Genomic DNA, 23,333 nt, shown 5'->3' on the forward strand with positions numbered 1-23,333 from the left:
TTCAGGCATGCCAATTCAAATGCCAATTCAAATGCCAATTCAGGCTCCACCCTGGTGTTGGTAATCTAATAGGATTAAAACAAAATAAAAAAATTCCTTCCAGTAGCACCTTAAAGACCAACTGAGTTAGTTCTAGGTATGAGCTTTCGTGTGCATGCACACTTCTTCAGATACGTATCTTCTTCAGATACGTATTCTTCAGATACGTATCTGAAGAAGTGTGCATGCACACGAAAGCTCATACCTAGAACTAACTCAGTTGGTCTTTAAGGTGCTACTGGAAGGAATTTTTTTATTTTGACCATGGCAGACCAACACGGCTACCTATCTGTAACTAATAGGATTATACAAACATCACTCCCTGTCAGGATTTTAATTTAGGCTTGTGACAGGCTTTGTTTCAGGCCATGGGAAAAGAGGGAAGGGTGAGTCTAAATTATGTTTAGGGAACAGCACACCGTTAACTTCCCATTCCTGACAAGTATACAGCTAGGAGACAGAGGCTGATTCGATAGTGGGAAAGCCAGAGCAACGAATCTTGCAGAGATGCAGTTGGCATCCTCTTCTGTGGTTGTTCACATGAAATATATTTAATGCTCATTTAAAGCATTTGACTGTACCCAGAGAATCCTGGGACCTGTGGTTTGTTAAGGGTGCTGGGAATTTTACCCCGGGGAGGGGTGTGAACTACAGTTTTTGGGGGAAGCAATGATGTGTATGCAGCCTATGTTTGACTATTTAATGGTTAGCAAGTTCACAAACTGGGTTGCTGCATGCTCAAATTTTGTGGTCTAGAAAGCACCAAGTATTTTCCTCCCTCCAGTCAAACGCATCTTTTAGCCATTCTAAAGGGCTTCACCCCCAATTCCCTCCCACCCATCAAAAAAGTAACATGCAAAAAGTGCACGTATGATGTGGGCTGATATGCCCTGCTCCATAACGTGAAAACACCACCCAAGTCGCATTAATCACTTCCCAGCCTCTTGAACGCCTAACAATATCATTGGCTGCACGCTGTGTGCTAAGAGCTGATCTCCACCAGTATTATTTTTTCCTTTCAGTAGGATGGAATGCCTGTACATCAAACCTGCAGCTCTATTGGATGAACTGCTGTTGCCCAGGCGATGATTGTGACCAAACACTTGTCACAGAAGCCTGAGAGCCCGCTGCTTAATGAGCCCTGGGAACCTGTATCTCGGAGGAAATAAAGCAGCTCCGATCGCAAGAGAAAAGCATCTGGAAAGCACTTTCAAGCTGGTAATGGAGTGATCTACTATCCTTTGCGGGATCAGAGGAAGTGCTGACTTTCATACAACATCCCTTGATGATTATTTCTCAGAACATTCTCATTCTTAATTATTTGCATTGGTGGCTGAACGCAGTGGAAATGAGAGGACTAAAGAAATGCAAAGGAACCAGGCTTGTTCATGATTTCTCATTCCCTCTTTGCAGATTATGATTTGCAGGCATACACCAAATACTTTTCAAGGCGTACACTGCAAAATGTAATGAAATAATGTAACAAATATGTGTTTGAGCCATAGCTCGGTGGTGGAACCACATGCTCTGAAGCAAAAGGGGCCAGGGTTCAAACCCTCCCCCCCCCATCTCTAATTGGGGTTGGAAAAGAATCCTGTCTGAAACCCTGGAGAACTGTTGCCAGTCCATGCTGGCAAGCTAGGTAGGCCAATAGGCTACCTTATACTAAGGCCCTTTCCATGTTATTACAGGGAACCAGGACTAGTTGCAGCTTCCAGTTGAGCATACACTCAGTGGTAAACCAGGTCTGCCCTGTGTAACAGCCCAAAATGTTTTTCTTAAGAATGATGATGGGGTTTTGATCTTTTCTATGATTAGCAGTGGCAGAGTAGGTTATGCCAAATATGCAGTTTTGCTTGCTGTGTTGGTCAAATTCTGAACAATGATCCTTATGACCCTGTGTGCTGTCCTTATCCTCTCTTTCTAGAGTTGTGGGCAATGGAGTTGACCACTAATGTGGAACGCAAAGATGCACCTGTGAAAGCTGTAGATGCATCCATGGAAGCTGAAGATGCATCTGTGGAAGCTGAAGATCCAGCTCTAGAAGCCATCAGGAAGGCAGCAGAGTCTATTGTGAAAAATGTTATCAGAGATGCAATATACACTATTAGACACCTGCAAAAGACAGAGGCAGGTATTACAATATTAACTTGCTATGCTTTTGATGCCTCCTGGAAAGTATAAAAGCCACCCTTACCAGAGATTAACTTATTCCCTTCCCTTCAGTTCCAGGAATCAAATATCCAGTACCAAATATTACATGGATGAAGTGCAAGGATTTCACAGTATTTAATGGACTGGCACAGATTGAGGATTATTTAAAAGTAAGTTTAAAATTGGATACTTAATGCCTTTAGCCAAGTGACATGACTGTCTGGATGCATGAATATGCTGTGAGAATCAGCTGGAAAGGGCCTGTATGTTTGGTGGCATTGAAGGCAACACACAGTGCAATCCTTTAGACAGTGGCGTAGCGTGGGGGTGCAGGGGGGGCCAGCCGCACCGGGCGCAACATTTGGGGGGGGCGCTCGCACTCGCAGCTCTCTGCCCCTACCTGGCTCACTCACTCTCTCTCACTGCAATGCTGGCTGTGCGAATCCGATCTGAGCTGCCGGGTCGCCGCCCACTGTGGAGGGGGAGGGTGCCAGGCATGCCTTGCGGTGCGGAGCGGAGAGAGAGCGAGGGAGGGACTATCTGGGGGAGGGACAGTGTAGTGGCCGCCCAGCGCAGCGCTGAGCGCGGGAGAGAACCACATCCGACCAGCCCAGGCAGCAGCAAGAAGAAGCTGGCAGCGGTGGCAGGTTAGGGGTTAGGGGCGCAAATTACTTGCCTTGCCCCGGGTTAGGGGGCGCAAATTACTTGCCTTGCCCCAGGTGCTGACAACCCATGCTACGCCGCTGCCTTTAGATCAATGGTTCCCTTAAGGGGTCCGCATAACCCACCCAGGGTGTCTGTGGCACCATTCACATAACAAAAGCTACCACAGAGATTTCAAATTTTTCAAAAGTCCATGGCTTGACTTTTGAAAAAAAACACAGTACTTAGGTAGCTAATTGGGAACCACTGCTGTAGATGTGTACTTGGAAATAAGTTCCACTGTGTTCAGTGAGCTTGCGTCCTTGGTAAGTGGGTTTAGGATGGCAGCTTTATTGTACTAAATACCGTAATTGATACTATGTTAATAAGAGCAACAATATTTCTTTATCTTTTTTCCTAAATTTTGGTGGGTAGGTGCTGCAAGTACATCAAATATACAGCAATGAATGACTAATAGCATAGGTAAAGGTAAAGGAATCCCTGACCGTTAGGTCCAGTTGCGGGCAACTCTGGGGTTGTGGCGCTCATCTCGCTTTATTGGCTGAGGAAGCCGGCGTACAGCTTCCGGGTCATGTGGCCAGCATGATTAAGCCGCTTCTGGCGAGCCAGAGCAGTGCATGGAAACGCAGTTTACCTTCCCGCCAGAGTGATACCTATTTATCTACTTGCACTCTGACGTGCTTTCGAACTGCTAGGTTGGCAGGAGCAGGGACCACGCAACGGGAGCTCACCCCGTCGCGGGGATTCAAACCGCTGACCTTCTGATTGGGCAGTGAATCTGGCTGTTATCATTAATTGCAAGTTCTTCCGCACCTCATGTGAAAAAGACCAAAGGAACCCGCAGTCAATGTACATCCTCAACCACACAGTTAAACATTTATGCTCATTTATAGCTATCGTTCTTCCACCTTGGAATTCATGGCAGAGTACATGCACAAACCACACCCAACCCTGTTTCTCTTCACTATCTGGCTGCTGTGACAGAAGGTGGGGGAGAGGCCTTTTTTTCTCCCATCCTTTCATGACTGCTAGTGCAGGCAATCCATTTGTGCCAGGAGCTCTCAGGTAGGCCAACACCACATTCCCCTTAGGATCGATCTATCCCAACCCTATCTTTGGGCAGGTAACACTTTTTGTCGCATCCTTATAAATAGTGGCACACATTTTTTTTGTGAGACGATGCAGGTTCACAAATGAATCATTTTTGTATATTAGATAACAATTATCAGCTCCTATGGGGAAGCCTCCACAGACATCTTGTTTAAGCAAGGAGCAAAGAATGGTTTGTGTTTGTCAGACTTTAAAAAAGTGGTTGTTGTTGTTACCTGCCCTTCACTAGAACGTCAGTTCTATTGCAGCGACTTACAAATGGGCTTCTGGTCTCCACATTTGTTGCAGCATAGATGGTCAATTGGGCAGACAAGGGACTGTATGGCAACAGTCCATTTTGAAGAGTTTCTTACCAAGTGGGTCTTAACTGACAGGTGGCCTGCTCAGCCAATCACAAAGGGATTGATTGCCCACCATGACATAGCCCAGAGATTCCCAGAGGCTGTGGGTGATCAGTACTGGGCCATCTTAAAGTGACAGGCAGCCAAGAATGGGGCCTGGATAACACCTCCATCATGTGCCCTCAGATCACGGCCTCAAACCTTCCCCTGCCTCTAATCCTCCTCACTACAATCTTGGAAAGTTGGGAGAAAGCGAATGGCCCAGTCAGTCAGAGAGTTTTTGCAGCCTGGCAGGCGATTTGAAACCAGGAGTCCTTATTGTGTGACTCATAACATTACAAAGGCTTGACATGTGCTTGACACAGCGGGTTGTACCCACTATGTTCGATTGCTGGCAGATGTGGGCAAATGCTTGTGCATGGGGCCACATCATGATTTATTTTTATTCCACAGACATGGGAGCTTCATGAGAGCTGGCTACATTGGACAAACTATATCAGCGAAGAGGAACTGGAGTATTCCACGAGGTACTTTTACCGGGTCCGCTGGAGTATCCCGACCTGTAGAAAGCCCATCCCACGAGCAACAGCATGTGTCTATTTCGTCATAGAGATTTCCAAAATCAGACCATCAGTAAGTATTTTGACATCGCCTCTGAAGACCTATAAGCCCAGAGGATAATATTCTTATATAAAAATAAAAAAGCAGGAAGGGGGAGAGAACACCCTCATTAGGATCAAGTTTGAACTTCTGAAATCTATAAACTTGATCATTTGCCAAGTGCTTGATCACACTCCCTTCATGCCCTTTATTTGAAGGCACACATATTTAGGCAGAACAGTCCCCTGAACCTGAACTTCCTAAGAACTTGAACTAAATAATTGTGCTAGTAGCAGACAGATTAAAGACTCCTGTCAGCGTTATGAGACTTTCCCCCCACTCTTCTGCCCCATCATGCCCCACACCCCCCACAATTTGGAGGAGAGGAGTATCAGAAATACTTGTGCTGACGGAATGATTATGAACCATGACATTGAAATCCACCCTCCTCATTTAATTGTTTATACACTGTTTAAACTGTTGTACATTTATAGTATAGTCTAATTATGAAAGCTTTTAAGGCTTTGATGGAATTGTTTTGTCATATATTTAAATTATGTTTTGATTTTGTAACTGATTTTATACTTGTAGAAGCCATTTTGGCATGTAAGCAGTTTCTAACTTTAACAATAATAGTTACAGTAATACTTCCATTAAGGGATGCGGGTGGTGCTGTGGGTTAAACCACAGAGCCTAAGGCTTCCCAATCAGAAGGTTGGCGGTTCGAATTCCCACAACGGGGTGAGCTCCCATTGCTTGGTCCCTGCTCCTGCCCACCTAGCAGTTAGAAAGCACGTCAAAGTTCAAGTAGATAAATAGGTACCGCTCCGGTGGGAAGGGAAACGGCATTTCCGTGCGCTGCTCTGGTTCGCCAGAAGCGGCTTAGTCATGCTGGCCACATGACCCAGAAGCTGAACGCCGGCTCCCTCGGCCAATAAAGCGAGATGAGCGCCGCAACCCCAGAGTCGGCCACGACTGGACCTAATGGTCAGGAGTCCCTTTACCTTTACCTTTAATACTTACATTGCAAATAACCAATAACAAGTTTTGGACCGTTTCCTCTGTAATGGTACAAACAGGAAAGGATCTTCCCATATACTTCTGTCTTTAGGTATGATTTACCTTGTCATCCACCCAAAAAATGGCAGAGGCAGGGAATGTGACCCCACATGGCTGTAGTGTGAATTGGTTTATATATAGAACTTACACTGCTTCAAGGGGGTCTTTAGAAGCAGTGAAAACAATACAGTACAGTAAACCAGACAGCAGCAAAATGCCAGGGATAAAAACAGCAGAACAAGGCAAGAGAACCTCAGCTAAAAACCAATAGAGCAGGTATGGGGAACTTTTGGCCCTCCATTTGTTGCTGAATTACTACCCCCCATGAACCCCAGCAAGCACAGCCCATAATGGTCAAGGATGATGAGGTCAGCAACATCTGGAGAGTCAAAGGTTCCTTATACCTAGAAGCACTTCCTTTTGCCTGTCCTGTATCTCCCAATCAGCTTCATCAGATGTCCTGGCTTCTTGTTTTGTAAGAACAGGAAAACTGTTGCTGATCTACCCAACACATAATTTTACACACTTTGACCAAGTCTTCCTCTCCTTTTTCCCAAGTTAAAAGACTAACTACTGCTGCCTTTTTAGGATACTATTCTTTTATTATTATTATTATTACATTTTAATCTGCATATGCAGCACACCATCCTGGAATTTATTTTGATGAACCACGGTATTGAAATGTTTAAAAATAACTGAAATACAATTTTTCCCAGTTGGAAAGGTTGAGCTGCAGAGGCTTATTGTATACATATGTTAACGGAAAAATCCGAGGGCTCCCTTGGACAAAAACAAAGACACCAACCAGGATTACTTGGAGCAAAACAGCAGCCTGTAGGCTTGGCCTTTATTGAACTGTTGCAACAGGGTGCTCCCCTCACTTGCAGGAGAGAGGAGGGACCCAGAAAAATGGTGTGCAAGACCCTATAAAGACTTTTGAAATTGCCACCCTGTAGATCAAGACCACCCCCAGAAACATCATACATACATCACAGAAGGGGTGTAACCTAAGACCACCCCTCAGATACATCACACCTACATCACAGAAAAGGCGGTCTAAAACAGAAATTTTAATGTTGTTTTTCTCTTGTCCTTGTTTATCTCCTGTCTGGCAGGTTACTTGATTGGATTTCCTGGGTAGCCTGGCCAGTCTTTTGTAATGATAAATACTTAGTTCCTGGGCAATGTCACAGGCTCACACCCTATTCAAACACAGACATACCCTTAAGACAGGATTTGTGAAGGAAAAGACAATGGCAGTGGCGTAGCGTGGGGGGTGCAAGGGGTGCCAGCCGCACCGGGCGCAACATTTTTGGGGGCGCATTCGGAGCTCTCTGCCCCTACCTGGTCCTGGTGGCTCACTCTCTCTCTCACAGTGCTGGCTGCGATGGAAAGGACGAGGCTGCGCGCTCCCCAGCCCAGGCGCCGCCTTCTGCGCGCACACTCGCTTGCAGCTAGAAGCCCTGCAGAAAAGGCCGTCGGGTGCAGGAGCGGCGCCTACATCGCGCTTCCCGGAGGGGGCGCGTCGCCCGCCCGGCATTGGCGCGCGTTTGGGCGGGCTGCGGAGGGCGCGAGCGCTGCGTGCGCCCCAGGAGGCCGGCGAGGGCGGGAAAGCGGGCGGCTCGCTCCTCCCGCGCGCCCGAAGGGGCTTTTTTGGCGGTTCCCCCGCTGCTACGAAGTCCTAAGCAACGAGAAGGAAAGCGCCTCATGAGCATAGCACTGGAGGGTGAGTCTCAACTTTTCTGGACGAGCACTCAATGTGTTGCAGATATTAAGCATAACTTTAAAGCCCTAAAAAAAGAAGAAGCAGCAAAAAAAAAAAACCACCCCACACGGGGGGCGTGTTCTAATTCCCTTCTAACTCCGGGTTAGAGCGCAGCACGTGGAGGATGGGTGGGGAAAGAGAGAGGAGGCGGGCGGGCGCGCTGATAGAACGCCAGGCGCGGGGGCCGCCAGGGAGAGCCAGCGCGCGCCCCACCCCAGACGCTCGCGGCCACCGCCGTCCCTCCCTCCCAGGGAAGGCGGGATTAGAGCAAGCGCCCGGGCAGCAAGAAGCGCGCGCGCACGCCGGCCCTGCCCTGGATCCCTCAGAACAGCCAGTCTCTGGGAAAGTGGGCGTGGCTTTAGAACTCTCAGGCAGCAGAGGCCGCCGCCCGGCAAGGCTTCCCATTGGGAGGCGCGAAGGCTTTAGTGGGTGGGGATTGGCGCAAATGTAAGCAGGGCGGGCTAAGAGGAGGAGCCGCTGCCGAGGAGCAGCGGCACCAGCAGCGTTTCCTCTCCCCCCCTCCCCTCCCGTGTCAACAAGCGGGGCGCCTGCGCCGGGGGTTTGCGCATCTTTTCCTCTCATGCGCGGTATTTGCTTCCCGAGTCGGGCCCGGGGTTTGGCCTAGAGCCAGCGGCGGGCAGAGGGCGCAGAGCGATCGGGCGCAGCTCTCCGGCCGCAGCGGCTCCGGGCGGGCGAGCGATCGGTCGGTCCGCTGGCTCAGGATGGCGGACGACTCCGCAGTGGCGTAGCGTGGGGGGTGCAGGGGGGGCGCAACATCTGGGGGTTAGGGTTAGGGGGCGCAAATCCACGGGTTAGGGGGCGCAAATCACTTGCCTTGCCCCGGGTGCTGACAACCCACGCTACGCCACTGGACAATGGGGAGGCTTTTCCATTTTGACCTTGTAGAGAAAAGATTTGATCAGTTTAGGAATCAAAATGGTTCCAGGCTGGCCTTCCTGTGCTGATCTACCGGTATGTATGTGCTTGGTTGGTACACTTATGAACATTATCATATATTTAAGAGCATAAAATTCCTATCACACATAGTACCAAGACCCTAGAGGTCCATCAGACCCCAACATTACGGTCAGGCTTCTCTTGCTTGCAAATTTCCTATTGCTATTGCATTTTGAGTTTACTAGTGTCCATGAGGACCAGAAAGCCCTTGCAGGGAAGGGTGATTTTAAAAAGCAAAATGGAAACCCAACATTCTCAGAGTTTAAACAAAGTATTATTTTTCTCTCTCCCTCATTTAATGCAGACATTACCTGTTGAAGTATTCTTTGTGGTGGAGACGAATAAGCTAATTCACAGGTATTTTCTATTTTAAAAATAATCCATGAAATAATGGTGGTATGATAAATTCTGCTAAATGTTTCGTTATGGGGAAAGATCTGCTCATCTTGTAAACCCATCTAGGAGTGAATTGTACCTGCCTATCTCTGTGTCTCTTTGATTTGCAACTAGGACAGCTGGCTTAGAAGAGGCCAGGCCTGCTCTTATGCAGAAATCAGCTGCAAAAAAATGTACCATAATCTGCTACAGTTTGCAGGACACATGGCTGTTTTTTGTTTTTCCCCAACTACATTCACTGAAGATTCATCTCTTAGCCTGCAATCCTATACCTACCTACCAGGAATGTCTAGGATTCTGCTGCTTAGTGCTAAAGGATTGTTTATTCAAGATGTGCCCTGAGTTTAAGAGGCTTCCCCAAAATTTGATCACATGCTCATTACTGGACACCATGCCTATGACTGACTGAGATTTGTTTTACATTAGGGACCTGAGAGGGTTGCATCCAATGTAGTGTTAAATAACCCATTCTGGTAGTGCAGGAATTTACACTTGTGTAAAGTGCGCGACTTCGTATACCCCTGTGTGACTCGAAGATCTGTCCTGGGTTTCCCCCAACTCTCAGGAGTTGATTATGAGTGTGCAGAGAGGGGGCAAAATTCAATTGTGCAAGTGTAAATCCTTCTGCTAATGTAGGGTTGCCATATTTCAAAAAGTAAAAATCCGGGACACCCAGAAAGTTGTTGAGCTTTGACAAAGAACGCCCCCCCCCCAAAAAAAATCACGATTTTTCGATTGACTTGCCTAAGATCCAGGATAAAGTACTGCCTTTCAGAAATTGCCCCCAGACATCAATTCCAGCTTTGAAATTCTGGACTTATGGCAGCCCTAGCTAATGGAACAAGTTCACTGGATACCATCCCTTGACACAAATTTTGTTTTAGTTTTTCTGTGTGCAAGAGCACTCAGATTTTGGTTGCAGAAATTTAAGGTTTTTTCCTGTGGGTTTTTTTTAAAGTCACCATAAATGGGTTAAAAGGCACAAATCAGTGCATTAAAAGTACAGATGTGTGCAAGAACAAGCTAAAGGTGGCACAGACATTAGGACAGAAGTGTTAGCACATAGTGCATTTGAGCAATGTCAAAACAAGCCATTTTAAAAAATCAGGATCCACCCTATTCCTCTTCCTATGACTGTAATCTGTTTTTTATTTTAAACTGTTGTAACCCAAGACCTGCAGATAGTAGATGATTATGATGAATATTGTAAGGGAATTAACTTTTCAAAAAAACAAACAAAAACAAAAACAAACAAACAAACCACAGTTCCCAACTCAGTTGTGTTAAGTAACCCAGCTCTTGTGTTATATTTCTTCTGCTGTCTCTCTCTATAGGCCAGGAGAGTCTCGATTCAAAGAAAAATGGCTCAAAGATGTGATTGAAAGCAAAATAATCATGATGGAGACCATCACTTTTTAGTTCCTCTAGAATTGTTACAAACTAAAAACTCTCTTTTAGGTTTTCTGCTAGTTTTTATAAATAAAAGTTGTGCATATCTGTAGTCAGCTTCTCATTTTTGGTCTTTCTGTGTTGTGTTAGAAGGCTTAATTCCTGGAGAGCAAATGTTATTTGATCAAACCCGCGAAGCATCAGTGCCCTTAATCTTGCAGTAGACACGGCAGAGATCTCCACTTACTGCAACCTTCCAAGTCTATGTAGGCCAAGGGTAGCAAACGTGGTGCTCCCCTCCCTACATAATTCATGACCATTCACCAGGCTGGCTGGGGCAGATGCAAATTGTACTCCACAACATCTGGAGGGTACCATGTTAGGAAACGAAGCTTTGCTTACACAGATATAGCCACACTGCCAATGTCTGCAAAACTCTGTTTAAGGGAATTTGCATGTCACTTTGTGTCATAAGCTAGACCGCCAGATGTTTTGGACAACAACTCCCATTATCCCTTACTATTGGGAATACTTAATTATATTTTACTGTTGTATTGTTATTTTTGTTTTCCTCTACCTTTTAAAATGTTTTATGTATTATTTTTCTTGAAACTCATTGAAATATGCTTAATGGTTTTTGTGGGAATGCTAAGGATGGTAGGGAAGGATATACAGTGGTACCTCGGGTTACAGACACTTCAGGTTACAGACTCCACTAACCTAGAAATAGTACCTCGGCTTAAGAACTTTGCTGCAGGATGAGAACAGAAATTGTGCTCTGGGGGTGCGGCGGCAGCGGGAGGCCCCATTAGCTAAAGTGGTGCTTCAGGTTAAGAACAGTTTCAGGTTAAGAACGGACCTCCAGAACAAATTAAGTTCTTAACCCGAGGTACCACTGTATTGATTAAGTATTATGATGTAGCAGAGCAAATTTCCCTCAATATAGCTGGAAGCTAGTTTGCAGATTCGTTTGAATCTCGTAGTTAAGATTATTTTCTGGTGTTGCCTTTAATCCCTCTGAAAAAAATAAAGATACGAGAGTCTTTCTGAGCAAAGTAACAAAAAGTTTACTCACATTTCAGTTCACAATATGATTCCTGAAAGGCAGACTTTACTTGGTAGTTACACAAAGAAACTGTGAGTTCATCTCATATGGAGACTGAACTTGTGCTGCTGGCTAAGAGCCAGCAGACAGCAAAATTACATGAAGAATAGAAAATGGTTGCAGGAGAGCAGCGTGGCAGCAAAAGATCAGCAAGGAAGACAAGAGAAAAACAGGAAGTGAGAAAATGGCTTCATGACTCGGCTCTTTTAAGGAGTGAGGCAGAGCCATGCCCATCTCCCAGGTCACAAGCAGTGGAAGGAGCTCCCGACCGGTGGTATAGGAAGTTACACTGACTGGATGTCCCCCTGCCTGTGCCCACTCTAGGAAAACAAGGAATGTTGCATTTGACTGCACCAATGGATTACATCCCACAATTTTATTATTGGGAATTCTTGCTCTCATCAGTCCCAGTTGTTCACCTATTTGAGTAATAGCAAGTTAGTACCATAGACTGCAACATGCACACTAAGCCGTTGACATGTGATCTTTATTCAAGACCTGCTTGGGAGCCACAGCCCCGGGTTCCAATTTTCCAAATGGCAAGTGCTTTCAAACACTGTCAAATGAAGTGTTTATTTTTATAGCTGTTTCAAAGAATGAGCGAGTCATGGCTTGAAACTGACAAGCCATAGATAAAAAACAACTAAGGTGCACCCAGGGAAACAATTTTAAATGTAACTTTCCAGAAATACATGGTTTTGGAATTGTGAAAGGAATGGTACACAGGATGCACATCAAGCCCACTCCCTGTACACATTTTATGACTTCACCACTCCCTCCCAACTTTTGCATCACAGTACCTTGTGCCCCTGAGGGTCCCCTGAACTTGGGAGGCTGGGTTTGAGGCTTCTTGGGAGGCCTGGGTTTGAGGCTTCTGAAAAGCAGAGGTGCTCAGAAGTCACAGTGGATGGCACATGCCAGACACATTTCAATACTGGCATAAAGACTTTGCCTACAATAGGGGTCATGTTTTCAGCCCATCAAAGCCTGTGGATATCTAACCTGTTTTGTTCCACTGAAACTCTATTTGCACAATGAAGTCAGATAGGAGGATGCTTCCAATCTTCAAATAGTTCTCTCTCTTGATGAGCTATCAGTCAGACTCCCCATACTAGTTAATGTAGAGGATGATGAAAGCAAATCTGTACTAAGAGAAATGCCCATTACACTGCTGGCTCAGTAACAGGCTAGTCACTGGAAGACACTCTACTGAAGCATTATACAGCTTCTTATTAAAATTATAAAATATATTAATACTTAAAATGTACAAATCTGACCAAAGTGAGCTGCTCCAACTATATTTACAAGGAATCAGAGCCACTGAAAAAGACTATAATTTAAGTCACTTAAAATCTAGTAAAAGAGAATCAAGTCTCACTAATATACAACAAACAAATCTGTTCTGAAGCTTAAAAAGGCTGTGTTAATGACTTTTTGTCTTTGTGCAATCAATGGTACAATCAATTTGCACCATCTGTTATTGTGGGATAACCAGCCCCATATAACCAACATGCTTAAGTCTAATTAATGCATGAAATGGTTAATACAATAGAGTTAGCTGCCCTGCCAGGCTTAGCTATGTCAGTTCCCTTACCTTGGGAATCAAACCTATCATTTCCTCCCAGTCTACCTGAGCACCTTAGCATGTGAAGAGGTTTGAACTGGTTACTCCAGCTTAGCAGCATGGCTTCTCACAAACTACTCTTCACTTCCTATGCCAGTTCCTAGGCCAATTCACTTCCTATGTCTAGGAACTTTCATCACTTTGCAACTAAGTTAAGTTTTACTGCCTGTGCAACTTTTCTGACTGATGTGTGGAAGAGCACATGAATCTGACCTTTGGAGAGTTTGTTAGTAAACAATCTTTTAACTTGTCAAATGTGTGGTCATATCCCATTCTGGGGGAAGAGGGAAAATTTGGAACTCACCTGAAAGCGCATATTTTAAAGGTAAAACAGCCTATATTTCCATGCTTTACTTTGCTGAATATATTGTGACTTCCAACTCCCTGCTGGGGTTCTCTCACCAAAGAGTACTTGCCCAGAACTTGAAATGTTGGCACCCATGAATTCCCATATATATATATATATATATATATATATATATATACACACACGCACCAACATTTATTTGGTTATCTAATGCCATTGGAAGATCACCCTGATCCACTCTGTGACTCGTACTGTACACTCAACATTCTCTTAGGACTGAAAACAAAGCAACCTTAACAAAATGCCAAGTTTCAGTTCCACAAGTCTTGATTTGCTGCTCAGAATTTTACAAAGTGTCTTTTAAATCCACCAGCTGGCACAGTTCCTTGGATTCCTAGCAATATTTTGGGATAGTTTGCAATAGAGCCTTGTCTCATTTCATTTAGGTAATTGTCCTTCTGCTGCTGTTAATGCCATACAGCAAATTTGTGAACAGGCTATCCACATACACCTGTCAAGGTTCCTATTGATACATATAAACCATTTCCTGAAGTTCAACCAGCAGTACACCCTGCAAGTAGGGCTGTGATGCTGGACACCTGTTTGTGAATCGCTGTAACAGGACGGTTGTCAATATGCACAAGAAGAGCATCCTGTTCATTTGTCGTCTTTGCCCTTGGTTTTCCTGTAGACCATCTCTCGGAAGCTTGCCAGAATCTTGTTCTCTCTCTTCCGCCTCTCCTCCTGGTTGAAAGATGCCAGGGCCCTCTTTTCATCTGCACTGTAGATCTGGTTCTCCTTACGCAGACGCACGGCTTCCATTCTCCGGTGCCTGAAGAGAAACAAGATGCGCATCAAAAAACCAGTAATGTTCAACAGGAAGAGAAGATTTCCTTCATTACTAGCTCAATTTCTATTAGCCATTACCCCCTACACTGTATAACAGCAGCAAAATTTCACAGCAATCCCCACCAGAACACTCACCTGCTGCCGCTCATCACATAGCCAGACTTCTCAAATGATGCAATTTCTTCACTGGTTAGACCAATTTCACCTCTCCTAGGGATGCGTTTTCCAGCTTTTACATATTCCGCCATGGCAGCGCCTTCACCGGGGAGTAAAGCATGTCCATAGCTTTAAGAAAAAGACAGGATTGTTACATCACATATATATATATATATATATATATATATATATATATATGCATCCCAAAGCCCCGCTGACTTCTCTCTCTAGCTATGGATACAGAGAAGCTGAAAAGGACAAAGCAAGATAACTTAAAAGTATTATTTCATATTCAGGCCCATTTTCTGCAAGATGTCCTAGATAGGTAAGGGAAGCCAGAACCTTGGATCTCATCTCAGTTCACCATTGCAATCCTAGCTTCCTTACAAAGTGCCTCTAAGATAGACAGGACAAAAGGAGGTATCGTAATTATCTTGGCCTCATTATTCCACCTAGATTTCCTCCTGTTAAGCTTTCCATTCTGTCTGGGCAACAATAAGAAAATGCTGGGACAAGCAGTGCAGCCAGAGTTTGTTCTTTTCCACATTGCTACCTGTTTCCCTTCACTGTCAAGGTGAGACATGTTAGAAAAGGAAGTGTAAGAACATCTAGTTTAAGCAAATGTCACAGCAAAATATAGAGAAGTTTTCATGGGGCTCCAGAACAGTTCTCTTGGTTGTCAAACAAATCAGCTCCCGAATGCCGCAAACCTGGAAATGTTCCGGTTTGCGAACGTTTTTTCTGAAGCCGAACGTCTGACGTGGTTTCCAATTGAGTGCAGGAAGCTCCTGCAGCCAATCAGAAGCTGCACCTCGGTTTTTGAACAGTTTCAGGAGTCAGACAGACTCCCAGAATGGATTAAGTTCGAGAACAAAGGTACCACTGTACAGGAAACATAGTATTGATCTAACTTACAGGATGCTTGCTGAGGATTATTAAGGATTATATAGGCTCTGTTATCTGAGCTCTGTGAACATCTAAATATGCTATACAGTTAAGAACTGCATCTGGATTCCTGGGCTACCTTGGATTTCAAATGCTGAAATAAACTAAAGGTGCAGCACTTACTTCAAGGGCCGATCATCTTGAGAGGCATGAGTAATGGGAGCTTCTGGTCCTATGAAATCCACAGCATCTGCATTTTCTGCAAGAAAGCAATAAAAGGAAGAATGAAGCCAAAACCTTCTCTAATGCATTATTTAACCAGGTTTTTTTAACCCAACTACAAATGTTATCATTGCCAACCTTTCTGTGGGGTCTGCCTGGCCTAACTGCCACCTTGACCCTCCCACTTTGAGCTCCATCAGCAGCCAGCCACTCTGCATGAGTGGGCTGCTCTATTTTGTATGGCATATTCATTTTATTAGCCCACCTGATTTTTTCCTGTTGGAAAAGGTGGAGTATACATATAAACTAAATAACCATCTTACAAAAGGAATAAATTTAAGCCTACTTCAGTTGACATCTCTTTAGGGATGCCTTTCCTTAACAAAGACCAATCTAACAGTGAAGGCTGCTCCTGTGCGCAGGTTTTTCCAAGAAACTATGAGCATTCAAAACCTACTTGATCTCTCAATCCAGAGATCATCCTCTTGCTGTTCATCGTCATCAGAATCTTCACTGCTTGACTCGCTGAAGTCTTTCCTGCTCTTTTTACTCTTTCTTTTCTTGGACTTTTTTCTGTTGAGAAGTGAGAGGGAAATGGGATAAATATGTAAAATCAAAGCAAGGAAGAAGAAAGGTTGGTAAGAACAAGAAGAAATGTTTTGGCTTCGTGTCGCTTACAAGAATATTATCAATATATCAATATAAAGAATATTATCAATGAAAGGGTTAAAGAAAAGCCATATGTATAAAGGATGCTATGGGGGGAAAACCATAACCCAAGAAAAAACCTTTTTGGGGCCAAATAAAAAACAACAACAACACACACAATGCAGCACAAAGCTTGCTCACAAGGAAGATGTGAAGCACCGAGAGCATAAACACATTTGGTCCCCCTTCTCTTTTCCTTTACAACACAAACTCAGAAACCACTCTCATCAAGTTCAGTGAGGCTTTCTTTCAGATGAATGTGGCCTTAGTTTTGTTCCATATCTATTTACTAACAAAACTTCTACTACATTATTGGCATAACTGGTGACAATAACCAGACCAAAAGGAAAGGAAAATAAAATCCAAAACAGAAATTAACAATGCAAAATGAAATAAACAAAAAGCAGAAGTTGAAAGCCGAGTCAAGAGTTCTCTTGGTGACAACATAGTAGCTGGGGAAACAGGAGTTTGATACTAGTGTTATGAAACACACAAACTCTCCGCAATTTTACAAGTTTTTTTTTTAAAAAAACAGCTCTTACTTCCTATGCTTCTTTTTCCTCTTCTTGGATTTCTTTTTTTCCTCATCACCTGAAATGTTAATAACAAAGAAAAACAAAAATAAGCAGGGGTAAGGCATAATATGTTTGAGTGAAAGAAGGGTGGAAAATCGGTGTGTGAATGGTGTTGGGTTAGGACTGGGAAGACCAGAACAAAAATTCCAAATCAGCCAGGAAGCCGACTGGGTAACTTTGAACCACCTACTCACTTTCCCAGCCTAATATACATTACATAGCAGCTGAATAAGGAATTTAATTATTCCCCAGTGTATAATGCATTGCAGTCCTGGACTATTCACAATAGGAATGGAAAAGCAGCAGCTTTCCTGATGAGAATCTGCAGCTGTCATCTCCCCTGCATTGGCTGAGGCTAATGGGAGCTGGAGGGCCCAGCACCACTATGCCACACGTGATATTCATTTTAAAAAACCCCACTATGATTTATGAACATTCATGCAATATCATTCAATTGTAGCTCATCTTCCTGAGAGCTTAAGGGTCCAATGGAACAATGTTAGTATGGGGCTATTGTGATATGATTCTCAATCTGCCAAAATTCTTGATAACTGAAGAAGTTAATACTTCAGAATGAATGGAATAATAAATATGACTTTAAAGACTATGGGAATTTGCTATTCCTTATTTGAACTGTAGTGTAGGTGGGTTGGGAGAATCCCCTTTAAGTGCGCAGCTCAAAAGAAGAAAGAGGCCAATTCCAAGCTGGGAACACAAGTCTTGCACAACAGGTTCACACATACGTGAAGCAGCTTTTCTCTTCCTTTTCTTCTTTTTCTTCCTCTTCTCCTCCTCTGAAAAGAATTGAAAACGAAATGTTTCTACAATCAAGTCAAACAGTCCACTCTATGGGTTGTTACTTCCTGACCAACAGATTGCATCTGCTACACCTATGAGGCCAGGCTGCAGCCTTGCTTTCTGGAACAGGTAGGGGACTGCTGTTGCATATGGGTGGGAGACATCATTTGCAAATAATATGACAACTGTTAAGGCAATGGGAAGGGTCACCGAGTCAGGAACTGGCGACCTTAATTATTATTGATGCAATTTACTTTAGCAATTCCATTTGGAGTGCATTCGTTCTAGGAAGGAAAGACAACTCAGTCCCTACAAATACTAATGATGTTACCCAAATGCCACCAAATCAGTGCAAAATACCTTCTGAGCTGGAATCAGAAGAGCTGCTCTTTTTAGATGTACCATCTTCATCTTCTGCAGGAGTGTGTTCATCAGAGCTAGATTTAAAGGCAGAGCACAAAACAATATTAGTGTAGGTAGAAGTGCAAAATATATCATCATAATTTGAAAAGCTGCGGTCAAAAGCATATAAAGACTTCAGTGTTAAGTATTTCAATAAAATAAATTTCTGTATGAGAGCTTACCACTGTTCAGATTTTAAAATATTAATTATATATATGGGGCTAAATATGCCAAGGGATTCTACAATTTGGTTTTAGGAATGTAGCAAAGTTGAACACAAAATGCATTTGTGACAAAACCATGATGCTAAATAAGCCAACATGGGGGGACAACAAAACAAAATAGAAAAAGGTAATCACCATCCTCCTTATTAGAATTCAGGAGAAGGTCCTCAAGACAGGTTACAGCAATGAAAACAGAAGTATTTATTTATTTATTTATTAAAAAACCACAAACCTACTCTGGGTCAGGAACCTTTGGTGAGAATCCCCAAACTTCAGGTGCTCCAAGTTCACCTATTCTCTCTCTCTCGTTTAATCGCCTGTAAAAGATGCATCTCTGTTAAAACCCAGGGCATATTTTCCATGTATAAAAATTAAGCACAACACAGGGATAAGAGACAGCGTTGCTATAGAGCAAAAGGGTGGCTGGAGTGGGGAACTGTTTTTCAGCCTGAGAACCACTTTACCTCACCGACAACCTTCTGGGGCCCACATGCCAGTGGGGAATGGGGTCAGAGACAAAAATGGGTAGAGCAATATTAGCTTTGCGAAGTAGACTATATTCCTGTCATGCAAACAGTCAAGAGATTTCTGCACACACACACTAGGGCTGTGCAATAAATTGCCATATTGTATCAAAATAACAACATGATAAGTGTTTCAATAAGGCAGAGACTTGACAGTTTTCCAGAAAGTACCTCAGCTGAATGGATACTTTGCAGCAGATACCAATACTGCTGCAAAGTATCCATTATAATAATTTGTAGAAAAGTGTATCCAGCTTTGTTTGCTCTTTCCCTCCTCTCTCCTAACCCATGAGAAATGAAGAAAAACCTTCACACAAACCAGCAAGCTCTTTCAGATTCACTGGTCCACTTAAGAGCTCAGTCTGCTAGCAATCCAGGAGGGACCCCCCACAGCTAGTCAATCAAAGAGGCAAAGTAAACAAAGAACTGGAAAGCACATCTTTCTTCCCTCACCAGTGGAAAAAAGGGTGGGGGAAGAGTTTTTGTTTTTATTTTCTGGTGCTGTTTATGTTGTTGGTTCCCCCTAAAAAGCTTTCCTCCATATTAAGAAGGGTGATTTTTTTTTTTAGTTTAAAGGAGACTCTCTTTTTGCTTGTTTGCCTTCCTTCCCTCCCTTTGATAAAAAGGGAGCGATTGGTAGGATGAGGGCTTGGGTGGGGGGCCTTGGGGGGGTGGTGGAGGGTAGAAGATTTAGCTGGCTGCCTTATGCTGAAATGGGAGGTTGGGTACTGTGTGAGAATGATGATGAGGGTGTTTGTCAGTATTAGTTGAACTCAGTGGGGCTTATGCATGCACATACTGTATTCCACTTACACCTCTATGTGGGGAAGCAGATGCAACTTGACTAGTAAATCACTTAAACTACTCATAAGTTAGTTGAAAAATATATTAAATATAATATATGGAAGTTCATTTACAATTTTTATTAAATCTACTTTTACATTTTTTTTAGGGCCTCCACTGCCACAGGGAGCCTCATCAAGGCCCTTAGCTGCTGCAGGGAAGCATAGCGCACCCTCCACCACCACAAGGAGCTACAGCAGCACCCTCTGCTGCTGCGGGGATGTGCAGTGCACTCTCCACCACTGTGGGGAGGTACTGTGGGACCCCTACCGCTGTGGGGAGGCCCAGCAAGGCCCTCTGCTGCTGCAGGAAAGCACTGCGCACCCTTAGGGCTGTACCTAGGAGGTAGTGAGGTGGGCCCCCGCCAGGGGCGCAGGCGAGAGTGGGGTGCAAAATCGGCCTAAAATATGTCTATAAATAAAAATATCAATTACTGCCTCATAAGAAAAGCTTTTGAAATAGAGGGTGAATTGAATGGGGGGAGGTTGGAGGAGAGGCGGAAAGAATAATTTGTCCATGGGTAAGGGGCAGAATCTGGACGGTTCTGCCAGGGGCGCAAGATCACCTAGCTACGGCTCTGCGCACCCTCCACTGCTGCAGGGAGGTATGGCAGGACTCTCTGCCCCCGCAGGGAGGCCCAGCAAGGCCCTCCGCCACCACAGATATATATTGTGCTATATTGAGATATTGCGACATTTAGCTGGTGATATATTGTGATGTTGAAAACCAGATACAGTATTGCCCATCCTTAATACATACAACACACACCTCTCTGACTGGGTAATTAAGAAGCTTTATCACAGTTCAATGATACATTTAAGCCAGCAAGGAGGGTGTGAACAGTGCAAGTTTGGGTGTCTGGGAAGGAGAGCATGATGTAGGGAGTCCAGGAAGACTGCGTTTGGACCCGGGCTAAGGTTCCTCACAGCTGAATGGAACTGCTAAGGCAAGAAACAACTTAATTTATCAGTAACAGTATTTAAATTTTTCTTAAAGGGAAAACAATCTCCCTAGATCAGAGCTTTCCAAACATTTCGTTTTGGTGATACAGTTTTTGGACATGCATCATTTCGCTACACAGTAATTCAGTTTTACTAGCAAACCGGAGGTTAAACTAATCCAGAGAGGAGCACAGGGAGTATTTGCACAACACACCTATGCATTGCAGCCAACACACTAACAAGTCACGACACAAAATTTGGAGAGCTCTGCCTTAGATGCATTGCAGTGCTGAACACGCTAAAGAGGTTAGACAAATTAATGTCCAGAGGTCACAAGAGAGGTGAGATCATTGAAGGCTCATCTTAACTGTGAGTCCTGGGGCACCTGCTCCCTTCATTGCACACCTTTTGCCACTTGGCCTGGGAGAGAAGGGCCTTGACTGACTCTAGCTACTAAAGCTGAGGCTTCTGAAGAGGCCAAAGACCATCTTGGCTGTCTCTTAGGTCATCAAGCCTGAACTTCCACAACTGCTATCTGCCATGAAACCCCACTGGAAGAATTAGCAGCAGTGGCAGTAGCAACGTTATGTGGTTATAATATTTTAGTCTCTTGTTAGTTATGCTGGTTTAAATGTGCATTTTATATCTGAATTCCTTTAGTAAAGTTTTATTTTTAAATCTTTAAAATAATATTTAAGTTTCCTGTTAATTATATTGCTTTGGATGTATACTTTATCCATGACTTTATTCTGGATTGTTTTACTTGATGTATTAATACATTGTAAACTGCTCTGATATTTTCTCCCCTTAAGAATATAAAGTGGTACAAAAAAGATATAAATAAAAATAAAGATATTGTTTTAAATCAGAACAAAAGTTACACAACAGCAAAATCAACATACAAGATGCTTGCACCAATGGACTAACATTTAGTGATATGTTGCCCAATCAAAATCACTACCCGACCTAACCTTTGCATATGTACTCAAAAGCAAATCCTTTCTGAATTGAAAGAAACCTACTTCATGCAGGTATGAACAGGGTTTATGCTTGAGACTGAAGTCAATTTAGCCATCACTTCATCAGTTTAAACTGCACCATGTATCACACCTTAAACCTCCATGGCTAGGAGTCATAGTAATAACCTTCTAGCTGTTATGATATAACAAGGGTAGGGAATGAGTTGCAATACTACTTGTCACAGGCAAAGTGCTGCCACCAAGAAGATCCCATTCTCATGTTTCTTCCCCATCCCAAGCTCTAAAGTCAAAGATGATCAAAACTTCTGAAGGCGGTAGGCTGTCAGCAACCTGGTCCCAATAAGGATTGGAACCCGTATAAAGCCAACATATTAGATCTTATGTCACAAATGGTTTTGTTATGGTTTAGAATTAGATTGTCATAAAAACCCCAAAACAGCCCTGCTTCTGTGCTTTTTAACAGCAACTCTGGTATACAGAAATAAGGGAAGAACGGAGATCTGCAAATATGGCAAAACTAACCATATACCTACATTCTGAAAGGGTGGGAGAGAAAAGACTTGGGCACAACCACAACCACATAAAGGCACAACCACTCTTTGTGTTAACTTTTTATGAGAAACTGGTTAAACTTGGACACTGATTTGTATAGATCAGGGATGGGGAACATGGGACGTTCCATATGTTGCCGGGCACCAACTTCCAGTCTGCACAGCCAACTACATCCAGAGAGCCTCAAGTTCCTTATCCCTGGGTTGAGTTCCTCCACACTGATTTCACAGTTGTCCGTTTCGTAGCTGCAGCTAGCAAAAGCGGGGAAAGGAACAGGTACCCGGGGAGGGGGCGGGAAAGGGAAGCCTCAGCCGAAGCTGCACCTTTTCCTGCAGGCTGCACCTTTTCCTGCACAGCTTGCATGTAACTTTCCTCTCTCTCTTTTGGTACTTTATTTAACCTTCCGATGTTTATAAAGGAGGGCACGTGCCTCGGCGCTGCTATCTTTTTGCAAGCCTCAATCAAGCGGCGCATTAAACAGGTAAGGGAGGAAGGGATGAAATATTCAAAAGGGGAGATATTCAAGAGGGGAGACCCCGCCAGGACCCTTTCTCGGATGAGGCCAGCAAGCAAGCCTCCTCACGTACCTCTGCCTCAGCGACTCCTCCTGCTCCTTGCCGTAGTGCTCTGGGCCATGGCGGTGGCCGAAGTGGTGAAGCGGGCCGGGCCGCTGACGGAACCCGCCGCCGCCACCGCCGCCGCCGCCGCGCTCGCGGGACCGAGACCGGGACGGAGACCGGGCTCGGGACCTCTTGCTCCGGCTGGACCTGGGCGGGGAAGGGCTGGTTGAGCTGCCGCTCCGATCCCGCCGTGAGGGCGGCGGCGGCGGCGACTCCTCTGGGCTCCGCGAGCGGGACACCGGCGCCATGGCCTCGGCAGGAGGTCCTCCGACGCCTCGAGTAGCGGAAGCGTCGCCAACGGTCAACAGAGAGGCCTTTTCCTTCCGCCGGATGTGGCGTCGGTGTGTGTTTTTATTTCCCCTTTCACGTCACTTCCGGCGCTGTTTTCAAACTCCTCCGTGAAGCGTTTGATATCCTATATTGATGGGTCTAACTCTAAGCGACTAGTTTTTTCTATTTTCTGTGGCATTTAAAAAATAAAGACACATACACACACTCTCTCTCTTTATATATATATAGTTAGCCTCTGTGTGAATGATGCCGTT

At 44.4% G+C, this 23,333-nt stretch overlaps 2 protein-coding genes across 3 annotated transcripts; one reads left to right on the forward strand and one right to left on the reverse strand.

Annotated features, from left to right (window-relative positions):
• The first annotated feature begins 1,107 nt into the window (after window positions 1–1,107).
• AKAP14 (A-kinase anchoring protein 14) lies at window positions 1,108–10,585 on the forward strand. Of its 2 annotated transcripts, none has more exons than XM_081848200.1 (6): window positions 1,108–1,323; window positions 1,966–2,173; window positions 2,266–2,363; window positions 4,761–4,940; window positions 8,993–9,045; window positions 10,419–10,585. In XM_081848200.1, the coding sequence occupies exons 2-6, from the start codon at window positions 1,978–1,980 to the stop codon at window positions 10,501–10,503; spliced, it is 612 nt and encodes a 203-aa protein (XP_081704326.1). In that variant the 5' UTR covers window positions 1,108–1,323; window positions 1,966–1,977; the 3' UTR covers window positions 10,504–10,585. The 2 variants fall into 2 exon arrangements, with proteins under 2 accessions (XP_081704326.1, XP_081704327.1); XM_081848201.1 differs by having other exon boundaries at window positions 1,109–1,257; window positions 1,967–2,173.
• Window positions 10,586–11,516: 931 nt separating this feature from the next.
• On the reverse strand, window positions 11,517–23,100 carry NKAP (NFKB activating protein). Its single transcript, XM_081848126.1, has 9 exons — window positions 22,756–23,100; window positions 18,565–18,645; window positions 18,063–18,139; window positions 17,648–17,698; window positions 16,872–16,920; window positions 16,079–16,194; window positions 15,583–15,658; window positions 14,494–14,643; window positions 11,517–14,341 (listed from the first exon to the last, which is right to left on the reverse strand). Exons 1-9 carry the CDS (start codon window positions 23,034–23,036, stop codon window positions 14,167–14,169), a joined length of 1,056 nt encoding a protein of 351 aa, XP_081704252.1. The 5' UTR covers window positions 23,037–23,100; the 3' UTR covers window positions 11,517–14,166.
• Between the last annotated feature and the right edge of the window lie 233 nt (window positions 23,101–23,333).

This window comes from Podarcis erhardii, assembly GCF_964252035.2.
Source record: "Podarcis erhardii genome assembly, chromosome: Z".
Lineage (NCBI taxonomy): Eukaryota > Metazoa > Chordata > Lepidosauria > Squamata > Lacertidae > Podarcis > Podarcis erhardii.